This window comes from Diorhabda sublineata, chromosome 11, assembly GCF_026230105.1.
Source record: "Diorhabda sublineata isolate icDioSubl1.1 chromosome 11, icDioSubl1.1, whole genome shotgun sequence".
NCBI classification, from domain to species: domain Eukaryota; kingdom Metazoa; phylum Arthropoda; class Insecta; order Coleoptera; family Chrysomelidae; genus Diorhabda; species Diorhabda sublineata.
Window position 1 is genome coordinate 8,637,411 of NC_079484.1, and position 27,882 is coordinate 8,665,292.

At 34.2% G+C, this 27,882-nt stretch overlaps 1 protein-coding gene across 14 annotated transcripts in view; it reads left to right on the forward strand.

Annotated features, from left to right (window-relative positions):
* LOC130450233 (disks large 1 tumor suppressor protein) overlaps positions 1-27,882 on the forward strand; it is a 1,338,131-nt gene that overhangs the window by 1,143,840 nt on the left and 166,409 nt on the right. For all 14 annotated transcript variants that reach the window (XM_056788522.1, XM_056788521.1, XM_056788509.1 and 11 more), the window contains one exon: positions 7,916-8,030. In XM_056788522.1, the coding sequence (XP_056644500.1) occupies positions 7,916-8,030 (115 nt within the window). The remainder of the gene's footprint in view (positions 1-7,915; positions 8,031-27,882) is intronic.

Sequence of the window (27,882 nt, forward strand, 5' to 3'; positions counted from 1 at the left end):
AAAAAACTAGTAAGCTGCATACTTAATTGAAACGAGGTACCTGAATTATGTTGGAACTTTTTTCGAAAAACGCTTTCAGTGACAAGTTGTGAAATTTGAATATTTAAATATACAGAACACCACTTGATTATGAAATAAATTCATTATTTTGACAATAGTGTACGAAAGCTCACCAATTGATTGTTTTAATTGAAATGTGGGTCTTCTAGTACTTCATTTAAAAGGGTTTAATAATACATTCCGCAGTATCATACTTGATTAAATGATGCTTATACAGGCAAAATAAAAAGTAATTCAATTTATTCAGGGAATATAATAATTGTATAATAAATGAACTTAATTAAATGTCCAAAGTGTCATCTTTCAAGTAAACGGTAATTTAAAGATTCGCGAAAATACTTAACGTGGAGCAGGATCATCTAGTCGTAAATATATATTATTAACAGGTCAGTTAGGACTTTAAGTATTTGGAAATATATTTATTAAGAAACAGAGAGGGAAAAATGCTTTATTGTCAAAAAATTCTTACAATTTGTAGACAAAAGCTTGTAAAAACTAAGAAACACACATAAAAATAACTAAATAAAGATATAAATAAAGTAAAATTTCAATATACAGAAAAAAACCACAATGAGTAACAATTATATACAAGTCGAATATGAATCCATAGCAAAAATAAACCAGTAGAAGGTACTTTCCAGTAAATATGCCCTCAAATATTGCGGAATGCGGGAAAATGTGATATCGATTCGATTTCAATTTTCAAGTGATTTTTTTGCAATGTAAAATATTGAGCCCTTAACTAATTCTCTACGTGGAGTAGCTACGTAAAGGACTTGCTCCGCGTTCCTAAGTGGATAGCCATGCAACGATTTTTCTGAAATTGGAGAAGCGTGCTTACGAATTAGGCAAACTAATTCAAAGATGAATAAGGATGAAAGTCAGAATTTTTATCTTTTAAAGAAGTCCCTACAGTGAATCCTGCTTTTAGTCCGACTAAATATCTAACAGCTCTCTTGTATAGGCATAATAGACTATTAAGGAGGCGGATAAGTTCAGTTATTTGAAAACTGATCTCAGCGCAAAACAGGCGCATTTTTAGATGAGGCGGCAATATGTAACTCCCATTTCAAGGAATTGTCCACAACAAGCCAGATTAAACGACTCAATGGTAGTGTTATTCAATAAAAAAAAAGCAGCAATGTATGTATTTTTATATGATAAAACTTTAGCTTTAGAAACGTTGAGACAGAGAAAATTAGAATCGCACAACAATTTAAGGATCACTAGATATGGTCGTATGAAGTGCTGTAAGATCAGGGTTGCTCCAAGAGAAACTAGTGTCTTCTGCAAACAGACATATTTTACCACTGATATCTAGATTGGTGTTTATAAACAGAAGAAACAAAATAGTGCCTTGGGGCTTTCAATATTCTTGCAAGAAGACATCGTTGTATCAACCCATACAAGCTGACATCTGTTGGTAAGGTATGACTTGAACCATTCCCTTGAAACCGTAGAACTGCAATTTGTTAATTAAAATATTATGATTTAACCTAATCGAAAGCCTTAGAGTAGGCATTATTTAGGACGGAAAATATAGGCTAAAATTAGTATTACTTCAGTTTATAGAAGTGCTGTACCTGTAAACTTTTTTTCAGGAAAAAAGGACCAATAAATGTGCCCCACTCCCCATAAACACTGATTTTTTTATGTTGATTCTGTCCTTCAGTCGCTACTACAGGGTGGGCTATAATTTTTTGTAATTTGGTAGTTTACTTTGTTTATTCAAAATAAATAGCTTGAAATAAAAAAATTATTTATAAAAATTTTATCGTCCGAGTAGCCGCTGGTTTTCCTGAAATCTTGTTCTTATATTTTGGAAAATTCTTGGACGCATAGCTCCAGATATACACTCATTTTTTGACGAAGGATCTCTTTTAACTGGAGTATTGTTATTAGTTCAATCACGTAGACTTGACCTTTAAGAAAACCGTGAAAAAAAAATCAGATGAAGATTGATTTGGGTTGCCAAAATATCTTCTCTGTGCCAGATTTCTTCAACCGCGGGTAACTCTCGTTGGATGTATTACAAGTTGCGCTATCCTGCTGCTTTATGATTATAACCCTCATAATGTAACAGTGATTGAAAAAAAGCTCATAGTATTTTTGGATATTCTGCAGATTTAACACTTACTTAATCGTTGCGTGTATTGTCTGTGAAGATATTGCTGCCCAAACCGTCATTTATGGAGAATATAAAGATCTTTAGAGCTTTAATTAAGGATTTCCTTTACTCCAATATTAGCAATAATCCACCCTTAAACACCTTTAAGAAGTGTTAAATCCTATCGGTGTTTGATCTTTATCAAATATTTACATATACAGGGTGCGGCAGCATAACTTCCTTTTTTCAAAAGTTAATAAAACTTATTGTATGAATCAGAAAATTTTTATTCGTTTTTTTTTTTATAATACATGCACATACATAAAGTTTTGTTTTACTGAGTTTTGAAGATCAAATCAGTTAGGTGACGTCAACCATTCTCCATACACTGAGTAAACCGATTTCTGGCGTTTGTCATGACTCTTGCCAGCATAGCAGGCGTTATGTTGGCAATTTCTTCCTGGATGTTCGTCTTCAAATCTTGTAGGGTCCTTGGACGGTTCACATACACACGGGATTTCAAAAAACCCCATAGGAAATAATCACAAGGGGTCAAATCGGGAGAGCGGGCTGGCCACTCCAAATCGCCCCTAATTGAGATAAGGCGCTCTGGGAAGTGTTCCCTCAAAACAGCCATCGATGTTCTTGAAGTGTGTGCCGTTGCTCCGTCTTGTTGGAACCAAGTGTCCCCTAAGTCCAACTCATCTAGCCGTGGGAAAAAAAATTCCTGTAACATGTTTACATACCGATGCGAATTCACTGTCACTGTGACTTCATTTTCCTCAAAGAACCAGGGACCAATAATTCCACGTGAGTAAATTGCACACCACACTGTGACTTTAGGTGAATGCAAAGGCCGTTGATGCAATTGTCGAGGATTGGTATCAGCCCAGTAGCGCATGTTTTGTTTGTTTACGGATCCACACAAATGAAAATGGGCTTCATCACTAAAAAAAACAATAGCGTCCTCAGGAACGACTTCCAGAAAAACCTCACACGCGTTCCTCCGAGAATTGAAGTCACGTTCAGAAAGTTCCTGCACAATTGCCATCTTGTATGGATGAAAATGAAGATCATCATGAAGTATTCTCCTCACAGAACGATCGGAAAGTCCAAGGGCAGACGCATGTTTGCGCGCAGAACGCCGTGGTGATCGCAACACTGAAGTTCTAACTAACTCAATGTTCTCCGGTGATCTAATGGGCCGAGGGACTCCAGTTCTTCGTCTTGTCACACTTGCAGTTTGTCTGAACGTAGTGACCCACGTAACAATTGATTTCCGGTCCGGGACAGGGGCCAAGGGGGCTAAATTAAAGCGATTCCGAAAGGCGCGCTGGGTTGCGATCACAGAACATCCGCTCGAAAAGTAAACCTCAACGGCAAACGCACGCTCCTCACTGTTCCAACGCATGATGGCGACTGAACTGTGCCGGGACAAAACTTTATAGTCCCCCCTCTCGAACGAGACCACTAGCACTCCGTTACGACATCTACCGACTAAATGGCGAACTTTTTAAAAAAGGAAGTTATGCTGCCGCACCCTGTAATTTGTAAGTAATTGAACTAACACTACAACATTCAACATAACGTTTGACTTCTGTTTTCTCTATCAATGATAACATTTTTTCACTAATAATATGGTTTAAATAACAGCGGCTACAAACAAATCATCTAAACGTAACTTATAACATTTTGTGAGCTCTTCCGCCGGTCCGCAAGCTCATGGCAATCTTGTATCAACAAGCTATTTTCAACTGTCTACTAGCGCTTTGCGAGCATTTCTGGAGGTCCACAAGCTCTTACACTATTTGAAAGCACTTTTAATCGGTCGGCAATTTATTATCCGAAGATCTTTTAAAAGATCTTTTATTTTACTCACAATGTTTATGAGGTAACTTTATTTTCGTTAAGTAGGAAAATCATCTGTTTTGAGTCGACTTTTCCTATTAATTAGATTGCCAACTATCTTTTCATATTTTTGGTGGACGTCCGATGGGTCTTCTTTCTCAAAATCTTCTTCCGTACGAAGATAGTATGATGTAATCATTGAATGGGTGGAAAGAATTTTAAAGAAAACAACATACATTGCGAATAAATATTCCAATTATCGTTTTGAAAGTTGATTGTAAATTCCAATATTCCGTTTCCATATTTACTGAAAAAGATCCTTTGCATAATAATTAAACGCAAACAAAAGTAAGCCACGTAATTCTCCAACTTCTGAGTAATTCGAGGTGTCGTCAATTGAATCAGAGGAAATATTAAAATCGGGAAAGGAATTAATATGCAAAAAATCCTATTTCGAAATACCAAGGACAAGTATTCGAGAAAACAATAATAATAATAACAAGAATAATGACATGAAAAATTCGAATGTGAAAATAGGTTAGACGACATAGAAGTGTTTTTATTCTAGAGCTGTGACAATAAGAAGACTTCGCATCAACCACATGAAACTTACTCACGGCTATTTGATATCAGTAGTTTGATATGAAAACCAACCTCGAGGAGACACTTAACTGCCTGACGGAAATGAGGAAACTCGTGGAATTTCTTTTTACCACCAAGCTGTATGAGAAAATATAAATAATTTACGTATTGTAATGGATTTTGTAACAGTCCTTTATTTAACTTGTGTATCTTATGATTGTTTTTGTTTGCCAATGACCAGCGCTGTCGAGGCTCGTTAAACTGAAATAAAAAAAAACTTTAAATAACGTTTCTTTGTTTTCAAAGCAACATATGCTTATTTCAACTCATACAAAGCAATTATCTTGTAAATATTTAAAATGACTGTATTAATTTTTGCTTTAGAAATTGAGTTTTATTACTCTCTCCTCTATAAGCAAATATGTTCTTCATCTGATATTATTTTTGTAAATGTCTTGATACTTCGATCTATAAAAAACTTATATAAAGTTTTTGATATCTACTTATCAAATTTGTAGAGCAGACAATTACTTACACAATGTCAGTTCAAACGTTATGGTAATTTAACTGCAGCATTTAACTTTTCACTTAACTCAGCAAATGTAATTATATAGGATTACCTAACATATGCTGAACTTAGTTTGGAACTTTTTATGGTGTAATGTAATAAAATGTCAAAGACATTTCTTACTTGGGTTATTAGAGCATTGTGTGTGTGGTAATTTCATAAAATAAATTTTCCCTTCTTGGAATTCAGTTTTAACTCTTACACTTACAAATAGAATCGATAAGAAAGATATCATATCAAAAATACTATTTTCATTGATCAGTAAATCTGAAGAAATCATTTCCAGTGTTAATTAATTAATGTTTTCTTTGGGAACAATCGAAGAAAACAAAAAAAGTTATGTAAACATTGACCCGAGAGTATTTCGTCTCATGAAATTATTGATAAAGTTGTGACTTGTAATAACTACGATATTTCAACCAAATAGGTTTGCAATATTTTGTACGTGGGTTGTTACCTAAGTTTTCAGATAGCCAAATAAAACTAATATTTCTAATTGAATACGGATCTATTGTTTTCCAAAATATTCTCCATTAAAATTAATCTTTGATCTGCGGAAATAGAAAGAAATTATTGGGTGCAAAACAAGGACTCTGTACGACGAATGCCCATAAATGCGATGTTTCGACTGTTCAAAAAAAGTTTTTGTTTGAACTGATGTGTGAGAGCTGGCATTATCGTGGCGGCGAATCATTCGTCTTTTGCGATTGGTTTCCCTGCTTTTCCGAAACACTTCTGGCAAACAAACTCTGGTGTACCATTTAAATTTGACAATTATACGTTGCTCTAATAGAACAGTGGTGACATTTTCAACTATTTTGAAAAAACAAGCGACTATTTGAATCGAATTCGATTGTTATTTAGTCTCGTTTAGATCCATGATTCCGTCGCCTGTCACGATCTCATAGACATCTTTTGTAGCACCACGTATGAATTTTTTTAATATCTCTTTTCACCAATCGACAAGAGGTTTTTGTTTGAGCGAATGAATCTTTTTGATAGTCAAATTTTAATGCAATATTGAAGATATTAGAGTGTAACTGATACCCAAGTATGCGCCAATCTCACCGAAAGTCACGTAGCGATTTTGGAAAATCAGCATAGATGTTTTCTGGCACAACAGCCGATTTTGAACCACCCTCACGAAATTCAACCCGTAGTAAAGTGTGACCAGGATTGATTCGGAAAAACAGCGTAACATGGTAGCTCGAGATAGTACCGCATCACCATAAGTCGAAGAGAATTGACCGACACACTGCTGTTGATTTAACACACGTCAAAAGTAATAGAAAATGGGATTTAATTCCCATTTTAATTTAATTTTTTGAATTAACATGTCAAAAATGTCAAACTTTATTATAGTAATGTCAGATTTGACATATTTGCATCAGTGTTGCCATATCTCAAAATTTAACTAGGAAGTCTAGTATCAGAGGTTACTTATTACAATAAGGTCGTGACCTCGATGCTTTGCGATTAAAAGTGTAATATCTCTTGATTATTTAGGAAAACGATAAATGCCCAATATTAGGGAATTTTTTGACACGGTTTGATCTAGAATTTAAGAAAATACTACCGCATTTGTTGAAGGAACGACAACATTTTCATATAAATCAGACTGATAGATCAGTTTTAGTGCTCATATAAAGAAAACTGTATTCAGTGATTGATGGAAGTTTTCCGTCTTATCCAATGATTAATCAAACCCGTCTCCAGAATATTAACTACACGTAAGATAGCTAATAAAATAAATATGGCGTTTTGCAATTCTAAAAGTGTAATCCATATTGATTATTTAGAAAAAGAGGAAAACGAACACTGCTCAATATTACCTGATTATTGATACGTTTTCATCTTGAATTAGTGAAAAATATACCGTATTTATTGAAGAAGAGTTTTTTTCATTACGCTGTTGTTGAAGACAAATTACTGCCTTAGAACTTATTCACTCAGCTGACGTATTCACCAGATTACTTTCCATTATCAAAAATGGCTTGGTGGGAAGCAATTTCAAACAAATGAAAACATGATGGCAGCGACAAAATCGGAATTTATGTAAAAGCGACCGCCACTGTCCCTAGAACAACCCTCCGTTACTGTCAGTACAGATGACATATCAGCAACCCTTAACTATTGATTCATATTCGTGTTGCTCCGAATCCGTAAGCCTTTACCACAAATCACATACTTATTAGCAGTTTTAGAATCAGAGTCAAGCGTCAGGTAATGTGGTGAAACAATAGTGAATGCAAGATATCCAGAGCGGTTTGGATTACCATTGGAGAGAATAAAAAACAATAATATTTAAGGAACATTCAATCCAGAAGACAGAAAAAGGACCCCTGGACATACTGTTAACACAAGACTCTAGAAGGGATGTGGCAATGGACATAAAAAAGAATCGTATCTGCTTTGCCGGTGCCCTACCTTGACGGATAAACGAGGTTAAATACTGGAGGACGACACAGTAGAAGATAACCTCGATGGAATAAGAGAATTAGTCATTAGACAAGTCAATAATTCCATTCTGGGTTTGAAATGTTTAAACACCTCGCTCCTCCGAGTGAACCACGCTCAATCTTGGTCGAGGTTGTCCGTACTCACCTAACCTAACCTAATCTAATAGCATTAATAAATTTCGATGATTTACTATTGGTCACATGCATTAGTTTTAAAACTTACTGGAGGATTTTTTGAGTTTTTGAAATGTTTGAACAATGTCAATTTAATCATTAATCTTTTTTTTACAGCTACCAAAGTATCACATAGTTTCGCAGATTCTGTACACTCTGTACATTCGTCGAACTTGGCGTTACATCACCCACCATCTACACCACGAGCAATCAGCGCTGAAGATATCACAAGGTAAGCTATCCATTGTCTATCTGGTATTTCATTGACAGCTTGAGAAGTTGAGGGTTACTGTGCAGTTTCTATAAAACAAAAAAAGAAAAATGCAGTACGCTTCCCACACAGCAGTTAGAAATTCTTTGAGAAGCTGTCTTCGTCTATGCAGGGTGTCCCACGATGAGTTATAATTATCTGTATATGGCAAAATACTTATAATAGTATAATTTCTACGTTTGGGTTTTCGGATACGATCTTTTCTACCGAAAGTCGACTGTAACTTTGTTGTTTTAAATAGAACATCCTGTATAATAATACATTTTTGAAGTCTGCATAAAATTTTAGTGTACTTTTGGCTAAAAACTTTTTTCGAAAAATACGTACTTTTTGAGTTATTAATTTTTTTGTAAAAAATTTGACCTTTGCAGACCCTCATAAATTATTTTTTTGCGAAGATACCCTTAAAGATATAGGATGGTTTCTATTTGGTTGCTTTTAGCAAGGTCACACGTATTTGAATCTATGCTAAAAAACTTTTTAGTTTATACAGGGTGTGTATAAAAAGGTTTAACTTCATAAATATCAAATTTCTTAATTTTTTTATATAGAACCACCCCATTCAATTTTAATGCATTCAGGGGTAAAATATAAGGCAAATAAATTTATGTATACTTTGATATATCTAAACCTTACCGTTATCCAGATATTAAATGTTTTCTATAAATTTTTAGAGATGCAGGTGTGGTCTTAATTTTATTTTGACCCGTTGATACAAGCACTAAGGAATAAAAAAGTATTTTTCTTTATCTTGTCAAGGTCTATAAAAAAATGAAATCAAATTGTATCTATTTTTTACACCTGAGTGCATTAAAATAGAAAAAACCGGGTAGTTCTATTTAAGAACATAATGAAATTTGAATTATGAAGTTGAACTTTGAACATTTTTCATACATACCCTGTAAAAAATTTTTCAACATAGATTCAAATACGTCTGACCTAGCAAAAAGCAACCGAACAGAAATAATTTTCATATCTTTAAGGATATTCTCGTAAAAAAATAGTTTATAAGGGTCTGCAACGGTCACATTTTTTACAAAAAATTAATAACTCAAAATCAATTTTTCGAAAAAAGTTTTTATACAAAAGTATACTAAAATTTTACGTAGTTTTCAAAAATGTATCAATATACAGGATGTTACTTTTAAAATAACAAAGTTTTAGTCAGACATTTTTGAAAATATTTTAATTGAAAAGATCGTATCCGAAAAGCCAAACGTAGAAATTTTCATGATTTTACTAAAAGAATTTTGCCATATACAGATATTTTTAACTCATCGTGGGACACCCCACCCTGTATACTCTAATAGGGATTTCAACCTTTAACCCTGTGGGGATAGCTGGGGTCAGTGACGTAAGTCCTAAGGAGGCATCCAAAAATTACGTGAGCTCAGAATGGGGGAAGGGGTTCAATGGAATCTCACCAAATCTCATTTAAACCGAGGGGGGGGGGGATAATTGAAAATCTCAAGTCAATTTAAAAAAATAAAAAATATTACACATAATAAAATAGACTTATTTTAAAAATTCATTTTGCCAGGTAAGATAAAAATCATTGCTATTAAAATCATTCAGCTTGAGGATACTCGTAATATGGAAAATTATAAAATTATTGATAATAGGTGTTGTAAGACACGTGGCATTTAATTCGTTTCGTGTAAAGCTTCGTAAAGCTGCAGAAGTTCAGATCTTCATGCGGTTCGACGAGAAACTGTAGTCACAACTCAACCAATGCGTGTAGTCAAGCGTCGCGCTAAAGACATGCGCTGAGCGTTGTGGATGAAACTTTGGAATGGATAAACGACAAAAATTTCACGTGACTGTCTTTCAGCGCTACCAGAAATCCCAGATGATATGGGATCCAAAAAGTACATGAGTCTCCATGGAATGGGTAAAAATTTTATAAAAGTTTTAATTTTAACAGTTTTTACTTTGAATTTTATGTATTTCAAATAACTTAACTACAGTATACCTGAACGGTTCATTATTTTTCCGAATATTATTAGAATCAATATCACGCGAGGGGAGGGGGATCCAGGCAAATCTCACTAAATCTCACCTAAGAGGAAAAGTCTAAACTGATCGAAAAAAGGCTCATGTAATTAATCGATGCTCCCTAATTGAGCCCTCGCAAAAATAGTTTTATAGACCGTTACTACTATAGTCTATTTCAGAAAGGTGTAGAGTAATAAAATGGGGAATTCCGTCCAATTTCGGTGTCGGCCATAGGTATAGGTCTTGAAATATTTTGTAGAGATTACTTGGGTAGTAGATTATACAGTTACGTTTTGCGTTTAACCTTCTATTTGTGCCTCTACCCAATTCCAACCCTATTCCAGATCCGGCTTTCCTTTTTACGAGTATCCTACCGGCATGCCACTATTTTCAGTGTTTGTGGATAACAATAGGCTAATCCCATGTATTGACCCCAACCGGAGTGGTATTACCTGCACTTGATAAAAAGAAAGCATTTTACAATGAAAAGTGGCTTAAATATTCGTTGGGTCCATTTGTATACCTAATGAGATTTTATTACTCTATACCTTTCTAAAATAAACTAAAACTTCTATCACCTTCTAACCTATCATACATATCTTTAATTTTTACTGGTCTTTGAACGTTTAGTTGAAGTGGTGCTTGTAGTGGGAACCAAATAAAATACCTTTGCTATCTTGTTTTAAACACAAAGCGCTAAAATGTAGTTTGGCAGTCACTTTAATGTGGCCATACTGTCTCTATTTAAGCTAGTTAGGACACCATAACCCGTAGTGTAACCTAAAATCAAATCTAGAAACTGATTTAACGTTTAAATTGTACCCAGAGAGCGCGTTAAGTTTCATTTCTCAGCATCAGCGAGCTTCCATGCCCTGCTGGCTAGTGCATTAAGTTCTATGAAAAGGGAAGTCTCGTAGACAAGTAAATATTTACTTTCATGTCCTTGCTACTTGTACAAGTGTTTATCTTAACTGTTCGCATTGAATTTGTGCACCTCTTGCAAGTTACTGGTACAAGCCACTGACAAGAGACCCACTTAAAAACACTACTGTCCATCGTACCATTATTAAGAAAATGAAGAGAGAAAGAATCCATGCTTTTATATTAGTGACATCAATTTACCCTGAAGTAATTTTATTTTTATGCCAAAAATGATTTATTACTTTTTAGTTTTATCGTAGCTAGGAGCGTGTTCTTGAGTTTTTTTCAAAGTATAATTTGTTTAACGGTGATATTTCAGTTTTCTAGTTTCTAGTGTCTTTTACTAAAAAACACCTTCTAATTGAAAATATACCTTTAAAAAAGTTATTAACGTCTATCTTCGGAGTCCTAATACAAATTCATCATCAATCATAATTTTTTTTTGTAAACTTTAGTTACAGGAACTAGTTAAATGATGTGGAATTATAAATTATAGGTATTCGAATTTATAAACGCGAATTATTTTCACAGTAGCCGTATACAAAATAACATTGAACTATGAAACTATTTTAGTCTCGCAAAAATATACAATCGCTATAAATTCTACTGGTTGCAAAAATATTACAATATTATTAGTAGTTGGTCTCTACTAAATTTCTTATATTCATTGCCTAAAACAAGTTTAAAAAACGTAATTTCTTTTTATTTGCGTTATGAAATTGTATGTGTATATTTATACTGATATAAAATTTTTGTTTTGTTTAGCAATTCGTAGAGTATATCGAGAGTTATTGTATGACGATTCATTAATTGATATATTTATATATTCTAAACAAACTTCCTAATTCTTAAGCTAAATCATGTAAATTTAATTCTACAACTCTTGTTCTATCCTCCTCAACTCCACTATATTTTTCTCGTTTTATTTTCCTCATTAATGACATTTATAAATGTAGTGCTTCAAAGCTTTATTTTTCCATTTTCTAATCGGCATTCTTCAACTTCAAACTTGTTCCAAACATTTCAGTATTTGCCCTCTCACATAATGTACTGAAAATACGAGAATGGTCCTAGAAGTACTTGGTTTGATCTAGAGATGGCGGTATTAGAAAGTACACCATATGTTTCAAGTTTGATGTCACCACGTTGTTTAGTATTTGTTAGGCAACCATCAATAGTGAACGTTTTCAGTGAATTTGTAAACATGGAAAAAATTGGTCATTAGTATGTGATACAATATTTTTGTTTGAAGGGCCTTAGCCCAACCAATATAGAAGCTGAACTAGATTCTACTCTGGGTGAAACTGCTCCTTAATAACAGTAAGATATTGGGTAGCAGAGTTTAAACAAGACCATATGACCTGCGAAGACCAGCATCGCAGTGGTCGACCAAATGAGGTGACGACTCCAGATATGTCGAAGAAAATCCAAAAGTGTTAGTGGATGATCGTCAACTGAAAGTGCGCCAGCTAGCTAACATAGTAGGCATTTCAAAAAGTGTGGTACATCGCATATTAACTGAAAATTTGGAAAGCTGTGCGCGTTTGCCCACAGTGAAACAAAATAGCGAGGTGAAGATGTTTCCATCGAGTGTTTGGTAATGTTTCACAGAAATAAAGCCGACTTTCTCCACCGCTTCATTACCATGGATAAAACGTGAGTCCACCACTACTCACCCAAAATAAAAGAACAATCAGAACAATGGACTCAAAAGGAAGAAGCAGCTTCAAAGACCGTTCCATATGCAGGCAATATCATGACGTCGGTTTTTTTGGATGCGCGTGGGATAATTTTCATTGACTATCTTGAAAAAGGAAAAACTATCAACGGCGAGTATTATGCGAACTTATTACAACGTTTGAGTGAAGACATCAAGCAAAAACAGCCGCATTTAGTTAAGAAGAAAGTGTTGTTTCATCAAGACAATGCACCAGCTCACACATCAGTTATTGCAATGCACCTTATTCGCCAGATTCAGTCCCATCGGATTATTTTCTGTTTCCAGACTTGAAAAAATATCTCTGTGGTCAGAGATTTTCCAGCAATGAAGAGGTGATGTCGGCAGGTACTTCTGGGACCATCCACTTATTTGTGTATCTTCCCGGTTTAGATTATAAAATCACGATAATTTGATGTTATTGAGGTCGCGGAATCTATTGATGTTCCCTATGTCGGAAAGTTTTACTTCAGGTTTTCAATAATTTCAATAATTGGATTGGTTGTCTTCCGGTTGGAAGTCATGAATCACACAAAACGACAGTTCTTTGTAATAAAAACAGATCTTTTCCCTTGCTATCGGTCAATTTAAATACAAATTAAAGTAAACTTAACTTAATCGGAGTTGAAGTAAATCTAGTTTAACCAGAAATTGGATCCGTTCCTCAAGAGACAGTTCCCAATTCTAATGTAAATAAAAATTGAATAGATAAAAACGTGAACAACAATTATTTTGACTTTTTTATTTCCGTGCGTGTTCCCCTTTCAAGCAAAATCTCTTAAAAACAGGGTGCCCAAAATAAAACCTTCCGTTCTCTTCATACATCCAATTCAAAAATCAAACTGAATGGGTTCGCGAGATCTCGATAAATGGATTTTACGACATCAATAACGTCAAACTAGCGTGATTTTATTATTATACTAAAACGGGTACATACGAAAGTTTAGCCTATATACTTGAAGTACTGAAAATATCTGTCACTTTTTTCTTCTTATTAACCTTTTTATTTGTTAATTTCGCTGTATATTGTTTTTAAAATTTTTGATTCCCAACGTTCCATTTGTTTTTTTTTACTAAAGAATCGCAAATTTTTCATTATTAGTTTTCATGGAAACTTCCTTTTATAAATTAAGATTTATATTTATATATTTATATACAAAACATCTCTCACTACCGGAAAAGCTAACACGGGTACATACGAGAAAATTAATTGTTTTCCCCACTGCCACCAGTTCGACGTAGATCAGCTGTTTTCTTGACACATAGCGCTCGTCAGGTCAGATTAAATAACAGATGGAATCAGAGACAAAAGGTGACACGAAACAAGTATAAAATTCAAAATTATTGACACAGAACCCTTGATATATGACATAAAAGACTGATGACTTCACTTTCGTTCGTTCGCTACCATCATGACGTGACTTCCGTTCGAGAATAGGCTTCGGATTCTGTAGACACTTCAATTTCACTTTGGTTTTCCTGGGTTTACCGGTTTTCTCGCAAACCGAACAACCGGAATATAATTATTATTGTCTACACCTATCCAGTTTGCATTAACGTTTAACATACACAAGCACTAATCCAACGCTAACGTCGTGGAGTAGGTCCAGTGGGTCTCTTCATCAGCTAATAGGCGAAAAGATCTGCAGCTAGTTGGTTCGGATGAATCCTCAACCAGTTCTGGCAACTCCCCTCTAATTGTAGGAACTTTGGGATCTCTGTGAAGTATGTAGTTGGGAATATACTAGGAAGCATAAGCCAGTGATCTTTATGATGTTCTTGTTGCTTGTTTAACCCGAGAGTTGTATTCTATATAGAGTTTATTATGGTTTTCTACGCAAATGCTTTGTTCGTTTGAGATAATTGGAACTAACGGCTCATCAGCCAAGCTGTAATCTATTTTGCAATATATGTTTACTCCACTATAGGATGGTCGTTAGAAATTTAATCGGTCAGGTCAGATTAAGTGACAGATGGAATCAGAGACAAAAGTAGACATGAAACACTCGTATAAATTTCAAGATTATTGACACAGAACACTTGATTTATGACATACAAAACAGATGACGTCACTTTCGCACTCGCGTTCGAGCGCTACCATAATGACGTGACTTCCATTCCAGAATAGGCTTCGTTGATCTGCAATAGGGTGATCGTTAAAAAATTAATTCTTTGCGACACCCTCTAGAAAGCGTCTTTTTGATGAAAAAACTGGGATTTTTTTGTAATTCAAAACAACACGTGTCTCTACACGATGTAAGATAATTAAACGTAATTTTGTTTACAAAAGATGAAGGACAGAAATTCCTCATTCAAATCTTAGATGGTTATAGAAGCGAAAGCATTAAAAAAACGATGGATTGAAGACAACTAGATATTAAAATAATATTTGTATTAGTGTAATTTAAAAATTAAAATTCAAATTTGAATATCTTTCGTTTTTTTTTTGTTTAATGGACTAAATGAAATGGGAAAATTTTTGGTTTAAATTTTTGTTTATCGTTATTTGATAAAATATTTTTATCTATATTGATTTGAGCTCTATTATTTAAGAAGTTAACTTAGAACGTGTAGAGGCAAGTGTTATTTTGAATTAAAAAAAATCCCAGTGTTTTTTCATCGAGCTGAAGAAAAAAATTTCATTATTAGTAACCACCCTAGTTTCTCTTGGGACGACTATACTGTGGTACTTTTGCCTAATCAACTTTATACTTCTTATCACCCTTTTCTATATAATATTGCATTTAAATATGAAAATTTTTTGATCCTTTCGAACGTGTATTGTACACCACCACTTGACAGATTCCTTTTCCAACTTTCTCCATGCCTGGCAAAAACATTGCTTTAACACTAGATAAGTTTCCGTGGTATTTTCCTTTTTACCATATCCAGTGTTACTTATAAAGGTCTTAACTACATTTTCCTCCGATGGATTCTATCCAAGGTTTACTTGAAGGCTTATATCGCATCTTTTCTTAATATAGATAGTCGAATTTGGCTTTGTTTGACTAACTGATGAACCACTTGTAATCTCACATTGAGCAAAATTTGTTTTTTAATTGAACTAAGTTTTGTTTACGTAAAGTAATGACGTTGCCTTGGAGTCTATGAAGTTCTATAGACTGTAAACTATTAAGTATTGTATTAATTATTCCATATTAGGTGTATGAATACATTTTTTGATAATTAATTTATCGCTTCCATCATACATATTTTCTCTATTCTATACTGATCTCTACATATCCATTAAAGCATGACCGGAGAGTTTCATAACGGCCGAACCATTAATAATACGTTTACTACCCAACAGCGACATCTATTTCGTTTTTAACAGGTATACCACCTGCCAAACAACATCAAAAACAGTTTTATTATTCACTCAAATTTCTGTTGCTAATACATATTTATACAGGGGTATTCGTCCCTAATTTTTACAATCTCATACCCATAAGCAACTACGAGGATGCTCTAATGGAAAAGGAAAATCGATAAAAGTTAGTGTCGAACTGTCTTTAAATATTAGTTTGTAAAAGGCAAATGAAAAAGTAGTGTACGGAGGCTCTGCATCATCATTTAAGATCGTAAAATTTCGGGCAGCTGAATTTAGAAGTGGCCGAATCAGCTTGACTAACGGCGATCGTTCGAGACGGCGAAAACTACAAAAACCAGAGATATTTCGAAAAAATTCACCAAATGGTACTGAACGACCGTCGGATTTAGGTTGAAAAAATAGAAGAGGCTATCCGCATATCAAAAGAATGCTTTTCCATCTATTGCCTAAAGAATCATGCATGGTAAGTTATGATATCTGCACGTCGGTTGCCGGTTTTGCTCATTTTGGACTAAAAACGCATGTGCATAAACATTTTCCGGCCTTATTAACGCGATTTAAGCAATTCAGTCGGATTTTTGGCGTCGATTCACCAATACACTTGTGGTGGATCAAGACAGTGTATTGTAACGGATAAAACTACTCCAAATTTGGTTCAAAGAATTGCCGGTCTATGTGCTTGAACTTAGAAGGCAACTGTGTTGGAAAATAGAAATAATTATGGAAAAAAATGTCATGTTTCTTTGTTAGGGCAAACAACCCTAGCATTATACCCACATGTGATGAGAAATTTGAACCAAACACGAAATACGATGCTTTGGGATTTATTTCTTAAAAATATCGTCCAAATATAAACCCTTGTGCTAACGACAGAAAAAAGTCCATAATGGTCAAATCAGGACTGCGTGTGGGCCAACCCTCCTGGAGATCAATTTGCCTGAAAAAATTTTACTACTCGTGGCAGAAATCTATTGGATGTGGAGACGTGGAGTTGGTCCGTCCTGTTGGAACCATGCTCTTTGGTTATAACCATTAATTTTTGTAGTTAAGACACGAAGAAGTCGTCTAACATCTGCACATAATGCTCTAAATTCACCGTAACTGTGCGGCCTTCTTTCATCTTCAAAGTAATAATGGCCTATAATTCTTCACGCTGCCATCGCAGACCATATGGTCACTTTAGGCGAATGTAGAGGCTTCTGATGTTTATGTTTTGGATTAGTTGCATTCTAGTAACGGAAATTTTGCTTGTTGACGTGTCCATTAAGATGAAATTGAGCTGCATCCGAAAACAAGATGTTGGTGAACGTTGTAAAGAACTCAATCATATGGTTTACGAAGTCAAACTCCTGACCAGTACCTTGAGGCTCAATTCTCGTACTAATTTTGTAAGGGAGAGTCCCGAATCTCTGTGTAAAATACGAAATAATGATGATCAATGTACGTTTAAAGCAACAGCACGCTTTCGAATAGACAAGAACAAACTGAGTAATAATTTACGTTTTCGACACGTTCGTCAGAATTTTGGTTTATCCAGTGTTGATCCGGTGTTTTCAAACTTCTCGATCATTTTCCGATCACTCGTGTGCCTGGCGCATCATGACGAACATGGCGAATGTGGCAGAGTTTCCTACGCGTTATAATCGCCGCCGAATTACCGCCGAAGAAAGAACACATTTTCCTAGAACTTAGATGAATGAAAACGTCAAATTTGCTTTTTTTCCACTGAATAACAAAAAGAAAACCGTATTTGATTTGTCCTCACGAAGATACAAAAATTGTTACTGTCGATGAAATATGGAACTATGAGTTAAAAACAAAAATTAGTACTATCAGTATTTATTCCAAGAGGCTGTAAATCGAACTGTTTTTTTTCTCATCATATGAGGGCGGTTTTTTTAAACCTACGATTGACTATAAAGGAGTAAATATACAAAGAAGATTTGACCGTTAAAGCATTTGTCATATCTGTGAAGAAGCTTTGAGGTACTTTCTCTATGTTGCTCTAGTAATGGGAAGTGACAGTTTCTTTGATTGAGCTTCACGTCAGTTTGGAAGCGCCGTCCTCCAAGTCACTTCTTCAGTTCAGGTAAAGATGGAAATAACTCGGTGCTAGATCGCATCTGTGTGGTGATTGTTCGAAAATGTCCCATTAAAATTGCTGAAGAAGTTGTTAGGTATCACAATCGCTATGAGGACGAACATTGTCGTTGAACAGAACAATTCCAGAAGTCAGCATGCCTCTTTATTTTGAATAGCTGTTCGTAAACGTCTCGAAGTTTCAAAATGTTTCAAAATATGACTATAAATTGCATAAATTCCACAGGTAACACAACTTTTCGGCCATAAAAAAACATTTACCATAATTTTATTGCTGTTGAAGATATGTTCAAATTTTGTGGTCTTGTTGAAGAATTTATCTGCATCTATTGTTGTGATTGTAGCTTCTTTTTTAGGCGTGTCATAAAGAATTATGTTTCACAATGTATTTCGAAAAATATTCTCCATTTGTATTGTAACGATCAGGAAACTCCAAAGTAGCACTAATTCAGTGAGTTGTGGTTGTCAATTAGTATGGTTAAGTGCAAACTTTTTTTGTAACGCAACTATTCAGTAATCTTCCGGAAATTGCATCGATACTTCACCTATGATGAACTAGTTTCTTTAACCGCTTGGTCAACTCGCTGAACAATGTCATCTCTAGCGACAGACTTGCGAACTTGACATCCTTCATAATGAACATCATCATCGGCCAACTTTAAATTTTTGACACCATTCACGAACAACGCCGTCACACTATGAATTACCACTGCACTGTTTGTAAAAACAATTTATTAAGCAAAATGAGAATTTAATAATAAATTAAAGTTACTTTTGGTTTCAATAATCTGACAAGTCTATTAGACGAATATTAAACTTTTAAGAAGACAGTAACAATGTACAAACTATCTTAAATACTAAATCTTATCGTATACAATAATAATTATGAATCTATGAATTTCCACTGCACTGTTACCTTCTGCCTGCAAGAATAACAGCTCGTAATTCACACTTGGCGGGAGAATCAACAGCTACAGCAATGTTTATGTGGGGGAAGATGCGCAATCGCCTACTGCGCTTACCAATCACCTGCTGTATTATTGGCCATAACACTGTGCGGTCATAGGTTGAAAAAATCGCAAGTGGCTTTTAATTTGCAAGTTTCCTATCACTAAAATTCTCCCTGTTGTTCGAAACAACTTCATTCAGATTTAACACCATGTGAATAAAAAAAAGTTGGGCTTTTCTGGATTTCTAATCAAGGTCACTACTTTGAAGGAGATTAGCTGAGTGTTCGTGTTACCTTTCCATTTGGTTTTTAGTGAAATATTTTTTGTATTTCTCGACTATATGTCATTAACTAATATTTTTTACGTTATTTCATGCTTTTTTTTATAAGATTTATAAAACAAACTGAAAATTTAATAATATATCTGACTAAAAACAATTTATTGGTAATGATAAATTTAATGAGGCTATAGTTCATACTCATAAATAAGTAATTGATAATGGTGCGCCGCAGTGATAAGGGACACTTTGAATCACTTAACTCTAGTATCTACTGTACCATAGAACAGTGTATACTGTTGATATTTTTGTCGATCCTCAAAAATTTTTCTGATCTATGATGTGACTGTCACGTAGTTTATTAAAACGGCTTGCAAATTTTACTACTGCCTTTGAATATATTTGTATGTAAAATATTCAAAAAATAACATTCGCTTTAAATATTTACAACCATGTTGAAATATTCAATTTAATCTAGAGTGAATTCCAGTACAGTTAGATTTTATTTTAAATACAAGCATAAATTCGACAGGTTTATACATAAATGATTGCTGGAAAGAGTATCAAATGTACGCTTTGTAAATTACATATGTTAATCTGGATCTACTTGTACAGAGCGCGGCTAAATTTTGAAACAATCTCATAATTTTGCAACAATTTAGTTTGTACAAAAATCATCAAATAAATCGAGGTTTTTAGTTACAAATGCTGAAATCCACATTGAAACTTCTTCTATAGAATAAACCATGGTTGCGATAAAGACGTTTATTCTACGGTTTTCTGTTCATGAATAGTCGCTGCTTCAATCGGCACCGAGACCATCGCGCATTTGAATCTCAAAGACACTTATTTAATCACTAGAAGTATAGTTTCCGGTGATGTTGATAGGAAAACGATTATATAGCTTTATTAAGGGTGTATTCACATATTAATACACGGTAATTACGCAACATTCATGGATGTCAATGGTATATTCAAACATGAGTTGTACAATCAGTAATAAAGTCACAAGAGCTTGGATAGTAATTGATTTATTTTACGATTACCATAACGAAATTTTCGAAATATCACGAGGTGGTGTTGTTTTTTATTGATTTTTATCGTGCTTTCGAGTTTTTTGAATGAATTTTTCGTCATTTTTAAGAAAATGGTGTGAGGAATAGAACAAAAATGGTTGCCAGTTCTTTGTCAGCCGCAAAGTTTCTGTTTCTCGAACATTAGAAAATTTTTCTTTGTGAGGAACTAAACCATTAGGAGACCTCTTCCGATATCTATTCTCGTTTTTGCTACAGCTTCCTTCTCAAAAATTCAACACCAATAACATATACACCAAAGAGAAATTTTCCACTTTTCCACTGAAAGCAAATTCCTAGTCTAATTCATATCTTTTTGCAATAGTAACTCCACGTTTGTATATTATCCGTTTCTTTTTCAATTCTTTATTATATCAGCTCAAGAAATATATAAGCATAGCATTTTTGTTGCACCTTTTGATAGTTGTTTACATGGTGCAATGCAAAATTAGTCTTTATGACTTGACTGACGAACCCACCTTATTTTTTAGCACTGAGAGCACTGTTTTAACTGCTGTTTGGTCTTTGGTTTGTTGTGATGAACCCATGAGTATGAAATGGAACAAAAACTCGTCCATATTATTTCAAAAAAATGGTAACAATTTTATTACTAGTAAAACTGAACTGCAACTTGTAAAATTTGATGAACAAATCCAAAGCCAACACTTGACTTACTGTAACTATTTATATATCACTGTTTGAAAACATGTCTTTGGTTATCCGATTTTACCTTTAAAATCACAAAGTTTTATGAAAAATTACAAGATCAAGAAAAGTTTTAAAACTAAATTATCCATGGTATGAAAAAAATTCCTTAAATCAACTGACATAAGGATTTGTGTAAAATTTTTTAAGATTAGGTCACCACTAATTAACCCCCCAAAATGGGTCAATCGCCTTCTACTTACTATTTCTCATACAGTGAATTTATTTAGTTGCAAAAAACTTTTTTCTTAAATATTGGGCCCTACTTTGATGCCTTATAACTCCTTAGTAATCAATTTTGCTGTAGAGGCAAATTTTCCCCAATGGTCATATTCTGGGCTCTTCTGTACATCTCTGCTTAGTGACGGTTCTTATTTACTACACCCTGTATAATGAATAGACCGATTAATATTTAACGTACCATTATTGTAAGTAACACGTGATACATTTTTATCTGTGGATAAGCTTGGTATACTGATTTATTCAACGATGTTAATGTTCATTTTCAATCTTTACGTTTGGCTTGGTAGAATCAGTTAAAGAATGGATAAATTTGAATAACTTCTCAGGGCTTTTCGGACACAATAACCTGGCTTCAAGTAGCTAACATATTAGCTGATTGAGGATCCTAAACCAGAAGCAGATTGTGATCATAGTTTCCGAAAGTCGCGTTCAATTTTCGTCGGTAATTTCAACATAATCTACAAGAAATTTAATTTTTAATATTTAATGATTGTTATTGAGCAGTTATCAACGATTTACCCACTCATATGGATTTTGCAATAAAGTTTTAGACTATTTAGCTAATTTCATACTGGAATGTCGAAAAGTATAAAAGCCGCAAATCTTAGTAACCTATCAATGAGGATTCTCATTTGAGGGGAATAAATAATTTTTAATGTTCAAAAAACCATTGACAAATGAAACAACTGGATTTACCTACCGGTATACCAAGGTAGAAAGGATCATAACATATGACAACAACCCGATTAACTCGATCAATTTCGGAACAATAATGAACATGTTAGGGTTAGTTTCCGAATAGTCCTCTTGTTAGTTAATTCCAGATTTTGTCAAACGGCTTACAACGGAGAAACGATTATTGGTATAATTCGTTATTTTTATCTTCTTGATATCAATCTGAACGTCCCCAAACCTCTCCATTCACTTAGTTGGTTAATATATATTGAACAATGTTTGTACCAAACGTCTTCTTACAATTCAGATATGGAGTTAGTACAATCGATCCTTTTTTTATCATCTTTTATATTAGATACACTGGACACTTGTCTTGATCTCGTTCTATTTTAACTCTGTTATTTTCAATACCGCTTGTGATTCCACTATAAACATCAAGTCCGTTCATGAAAATTCTACTTGTCATAGGTAGCTCCGTTGCTAGACCACTCGAGCTCGACGGTAGATATTTGGTCGACCTTTTAATGTAAGCCATCCGATGAGCTCTTATCACAGTTTACTACAATCTTACTGATCATTCGAGTTGTCAAAGCTTCAGAACTGGATTTTATTTTCTCTAGAAACATTTTCTTTTTGCCGTAGATGCGATTCTAGCATCCTCAAAAACTATGTCTTTAAATGAGTGTATTTTCTGATTAGAATATTAAAAAGAAGCTTTGTGGAAAAACTCGCAATCATTTTCACAGCTTCCTCCCTATAACAGGTGCCACTACCTTGCTTCATATTGGAAGCTGAGTCTTAAAGAATGCCCCCCAAATGTTCGTAAGAAATTCCTCCAAAGAATGACGGAAACTGCTTCCAAACCTTCTGCATTGTCAGCAAGCTTAGAAGCTTTTTAATTGAACTAAACGTGAAGCTATTTCAAATAGATTCTTTGCGATTTTAAGAGGTTTTTTGACTTTTTGAGAAATTTCAAAAAGTGATTACTATCCTATTTTATCATATTTTTCAACCCACTGAAAACCATTAGTGATTAAACCATGTTACTAACCGTATACTATATACCGTAACTATGATCTGTTAGTAATATACTTGTGCTAATTTCATCATGAGTTATGTAACCGTTATAATCCTTCTGCGACCGAAAGCGAAAGCAAAGAAAGGAGAAAAATAACAATTATTCTTATCAAGATTTAATAAAGTATTATTGCAATAACGTAGCTCTCAACCTATAGCTACTGTACAATTCCATGAAGTAATTACGAGGGCGGGTTGATAAATCTTAGCTATTTTAATGAAACATGGTTTCAAATTATTTCAATATTTAACGTAGCCTTTTTTGAGCTTTTTACACTTAATTTAGTATTTCAAAAGACGTTTATCGGCGTCATTAAAACATTTTTATAAAATCTCTTTCCGCCTGTCAAATAATTCAAGTTTGGAAACGCGAAATAGTCGCTTAGTACTGAATTCGAAGAATAGGGTTCCTAGTCTAATTCATATCTTTTTGCAATAATAACTCCACGTTTGTATATTACCCGTTTCTTTTTCAATTCCTCATTATATCAACTCAAGAAGTATATAAGCATAGCACCTTTGTTGCACCTTTTGATAGTTGTTTACATGGTGCAATTCAAAATTAGTCTTTATGACTTGACACACGAACTCACCTTATTTTTTAGCACTGAGAGCACTGTTTTTAACTGCTGTTTGGTCTTTGGTTTGTTGTGTTGTACCCATGAGTATGAAGCGGAACAAAAACTCGTCCATATTGCACATTATCCAGAATAGATACCATCGATACCTTCAGCTTCCACCATCTCTTGCACTTTTAATCTCCGAAAGACCAAAATTATCCTCGATATCTTGAAAAAGTGTGATTTTGGAATAAATCACAAGATTTAATTTCGTCATATTACCTTCAATTTTAAAAATATCATTTGTTGAGATATCTCACAACCTTTTCAGAAAATCCCCATCATATTTTTAAATAGGCCTTTTATGATAGTTGCCACTAGCTCGCTTCATAATGGTAGCCCAGTCTTAATAGCTCTCAAGTCTTCGTCCGAAGTTTCCTAATATTTTTACTCTTGGTAGAATGCCTAAAACTACTTCCAATCACATTTCTGCATTTTCAGAGTGTTCAGAGGCGTTAAAGATCCAATTGCTTCGCTGATTTTCAATCGTGAAGCTATTTCGAAAAGATTTTTTGAGATTTTAAGACATTTCAAAAGTTGATCTCACCGAAAAACCCTTTGGATAAACCACGTCACCAAGCGTATAATCAGTTATCTATAAGAACCCACTGTATTGACTACTCTTTGGTCTCTTGTTTTTGTGGTGAACCCACGGGTATGAAACAGCACAAATTTCCCATATTGCAGTTAAACATTATCCAGAATAGATGTAGAATTTTTCAAGATCTATCTTACTATCTATCTTACAGATATTATATGAGATGCAATAAACTCTACTTTATATTTATACGTGACTCTAAGAGGTTTGGATTATGTATATTCCCAACGTCCTTGTCTGTGTCAGGTAATTTCGAGCCATGAGCTATTAAAATATTAAAATCAAATAATTTTTAGGAAATTCGTATTTCTCTTTAAACTACGAGGAAGATGCCAGATATTATAATATAATAGTGCTGCCCTGAACAATGTCCTCCCAATAATTAGCCATAAATTTACGACTGTTTCTGTCATATCGAATATTATACAGCTTTCGATAGTGAAAGCACTTTCTTATATTCCGAAAGATACTGTACCATTGATACCTCCATGTTAGACAACATTTAAATCCTCCAAATTAGGGAATTATCGGAACGGCGGTTTTGATAAAATGGACTTCATTTGTGACATATGTGTGACATTTGTGACGCCATTAACGAAGAGCTTTCAATAAAGTTGGTACCATCTTTTATTAAAAGAAAGCATTAATCGATGGCTAGTTGTCTATTGGCGAAAATCACGTGTCACTAGATAGCGCTGAATTCAACTTGTATGGCGATGAACAACAATACAATTTGTAAGGATGTTTGATGCTGTTTAGTTTTATTACGTGTTTTTACTTATTTTGGTAGGATTTTCTTTATATTTATAGTTTCCGTTATTTCCTAAACGTGTTTGTGTGGTTAGAACAAAAATAAAAAGTATTCAAGAAACGGCCCAAAAATGACGATAATTGAAGTAACCCTTTTTGACATTATGGAATATACGAGGTCTGGCTATTAAATAACGAGACTAATTACGAAAAAGGGTTTCATTATAAAAATTAATCTACATTCGAATGTTTCCCTTCAATGTACTCCCATCCCCTCGCAACACACCTTTCCATACGTTTTTCCCATTGATCGAAGCAGTGCTGGAAGTCTTCTTTGGTGAGTTCCTTTAGGAGCTCTGCCGTTTTTTGCTTTACCGCTTCCATCGACTCAAATTGGGTCCCTTTCAAAGCAGATCTTTTTATTACCATTCTAATCTTTCAAGAAAATCTGAGCTTTTGGTCAGGAGTCAGATTTTTTGGCACCAACTTCGCACAGACTTTTGTCATTTGTAATACTTCGCGGGCGCTGGTTATCTTCAGTCTTCATTAAAGCGCTTAGATCTCTCAAAAACACACGCACAAGATAGAAAATTGTTCCCATAGGCCTCTAACAATAATTTATAGCCCTCAGTCACAGTTTTTTTCAATTTAACGAGAAATTTGAGATTGATACGTTGATACGATGGTTTTTGACATGAGAAAAACTGTAATAGTAACGGAAACGTGTTTTGAGACATGCATAGACAAGATATCTAGGCACTACTCGTTTTCTATTCTACCCCATCCATCTAGAGCGCCCTCTAGGCGCGCAGTCTCGTTATTTAATATCCAGATCTCGCATTAGAGTCAGAAGCAGGCCACTCAAAGAAGGTGAAGTGGCGCCGACGCCATGATCTTGCCTGCAGATGGAACGGCATTTGTCTTCTTTGGAGCCGGTTCTCCCTTTTCAGTCCATTGTTTTGATTGTTCTTTTGTTTCGGGTGTGAAGTGATGTACCCACGTTTTAGCAATGGTTATGAAACGGCTTTATTTTTGTGAAACATTGCCAAACACTCAAAGGAAACATCTTCTCGACGCTGTTTTTGTTACATTGTGGACAAACGCAGAACCCATCTTGCGCAGAGCTTCCTCATGTCCAATTTTTCAGTTAATATGCGAGGTACCGCGCTTTTTGAAATGCCTGCTATGTCTGCTAGCTCGCGAACTTTCAATCGACAATTATCCAGTACCGCTTTGTGGATTTTCTTCAACATTTCTGGAGTCGTCACTTCATTTGGTCGACCACTGGGATTCTGGTCTTTACATGTCGTATGGTCTCGTTTAAATTATGCTATGCCACTTTCCAACTACTACCGCCATCTCTAGGTCAGGCGAGGTACTTCTGGGACCATCCACGTAGATTTAATATCTTTAAATATAATTTCCAAACAATAAAAATCAATGCTTTCTAATAATTTAAGGGTGCGTACTGTAATTATTCATTACCCGTGAAACGATAGATATTCCTGTCTTTTTTTGGCTGTGACTTTTAGAAAGCACAACAGTTTACAAAATAAATAAATATATAATAAAACTTTTCAGTTAGAAAATCACTATAGATTCACAACGTGTATTCGCTCTTTTCTAATCTATACATAACTAAATTTCCGGTGTTTGCCGTATGTTTTTTTTTAATTTTTAATTTGTATTCGATGCTCAAATCCAAAAGATTTCGTTTTCGTTTCATAACTACCACCATTTAAAAAATAAATAACAAAATTTGACGTTATTAATACCTGCTATGTGTTGAATGCGACAATTTTCCATTAACTATATTTTTAAAGTCGACTCCATTAAAAGTGAAAGCATTTGAAGTTGGCTACAGTAAAGTTTCCATTATTCCGATAATTACCTATTGACTTTAAATACCCATTTTATTTTTAAATAGGCAAGCAATGTGCAAGAGATTGGTAACTATTTTTGTGTGACGGTTAATCAGCAACCCATTTTTCCAATAGTCTGTTCTAAACAATACAAATTACCGTTTATATAAAGAAATATAAATATTCAAAGAGAGAATCTCATGTCTCTGAAACCCCGTATTTTACGATTACGTGCTAGCATCAGTAGCACAACAGTAAAAAAAAAACCTCGAAAATTTACTAACGAAACGAACAAAGCTTTTAATTTCCAAACCTGGATGTAACCCAAATCCACACGGATTGGCTAGATGGATGAGATGCTTCGGATTTGCTATCCAAAGAAAATGATGTATAATCATCCAGGCCTGAATTTACCTTCTTCATTGTTGTTTTTTTATTATTAGGGTATTCCAGGCATTCATTATTATCTTTTAACGAATAAGTCGATGATGTGTTATAGAGATTTATGCATAATGGAACGTTTTGAATTAAATACTATGTGCATGAATAAACTGGTATTTGCAATAATTGCAGGTATTCACAACAATTTGTTCAATTTTTCTGTATTTATTCTGGATTGGTAGAAAAGTTTTTGTTCATACTCTCTTACACGCGCCCTTTAGATGTTCATCAAAACACGTCTTGAATCTGGAAGGTATAAAATAAATTCTACACTAATAAATTTATGTTAATATTATCTAGATAAAAAAAGCATCTTGAATGAACATTTTGTTTTTTGACAATTCTAGAAAACTAATGAAAAAAAGTTCACAACTTCTTGCAAGTCAACTTTTCTTAGAACTATGGATGTTAATACTATTTACTAGGTACTCATCTTGAGAATGAAACAATTTCTTTGGAATCCGATTCATAGATTCAT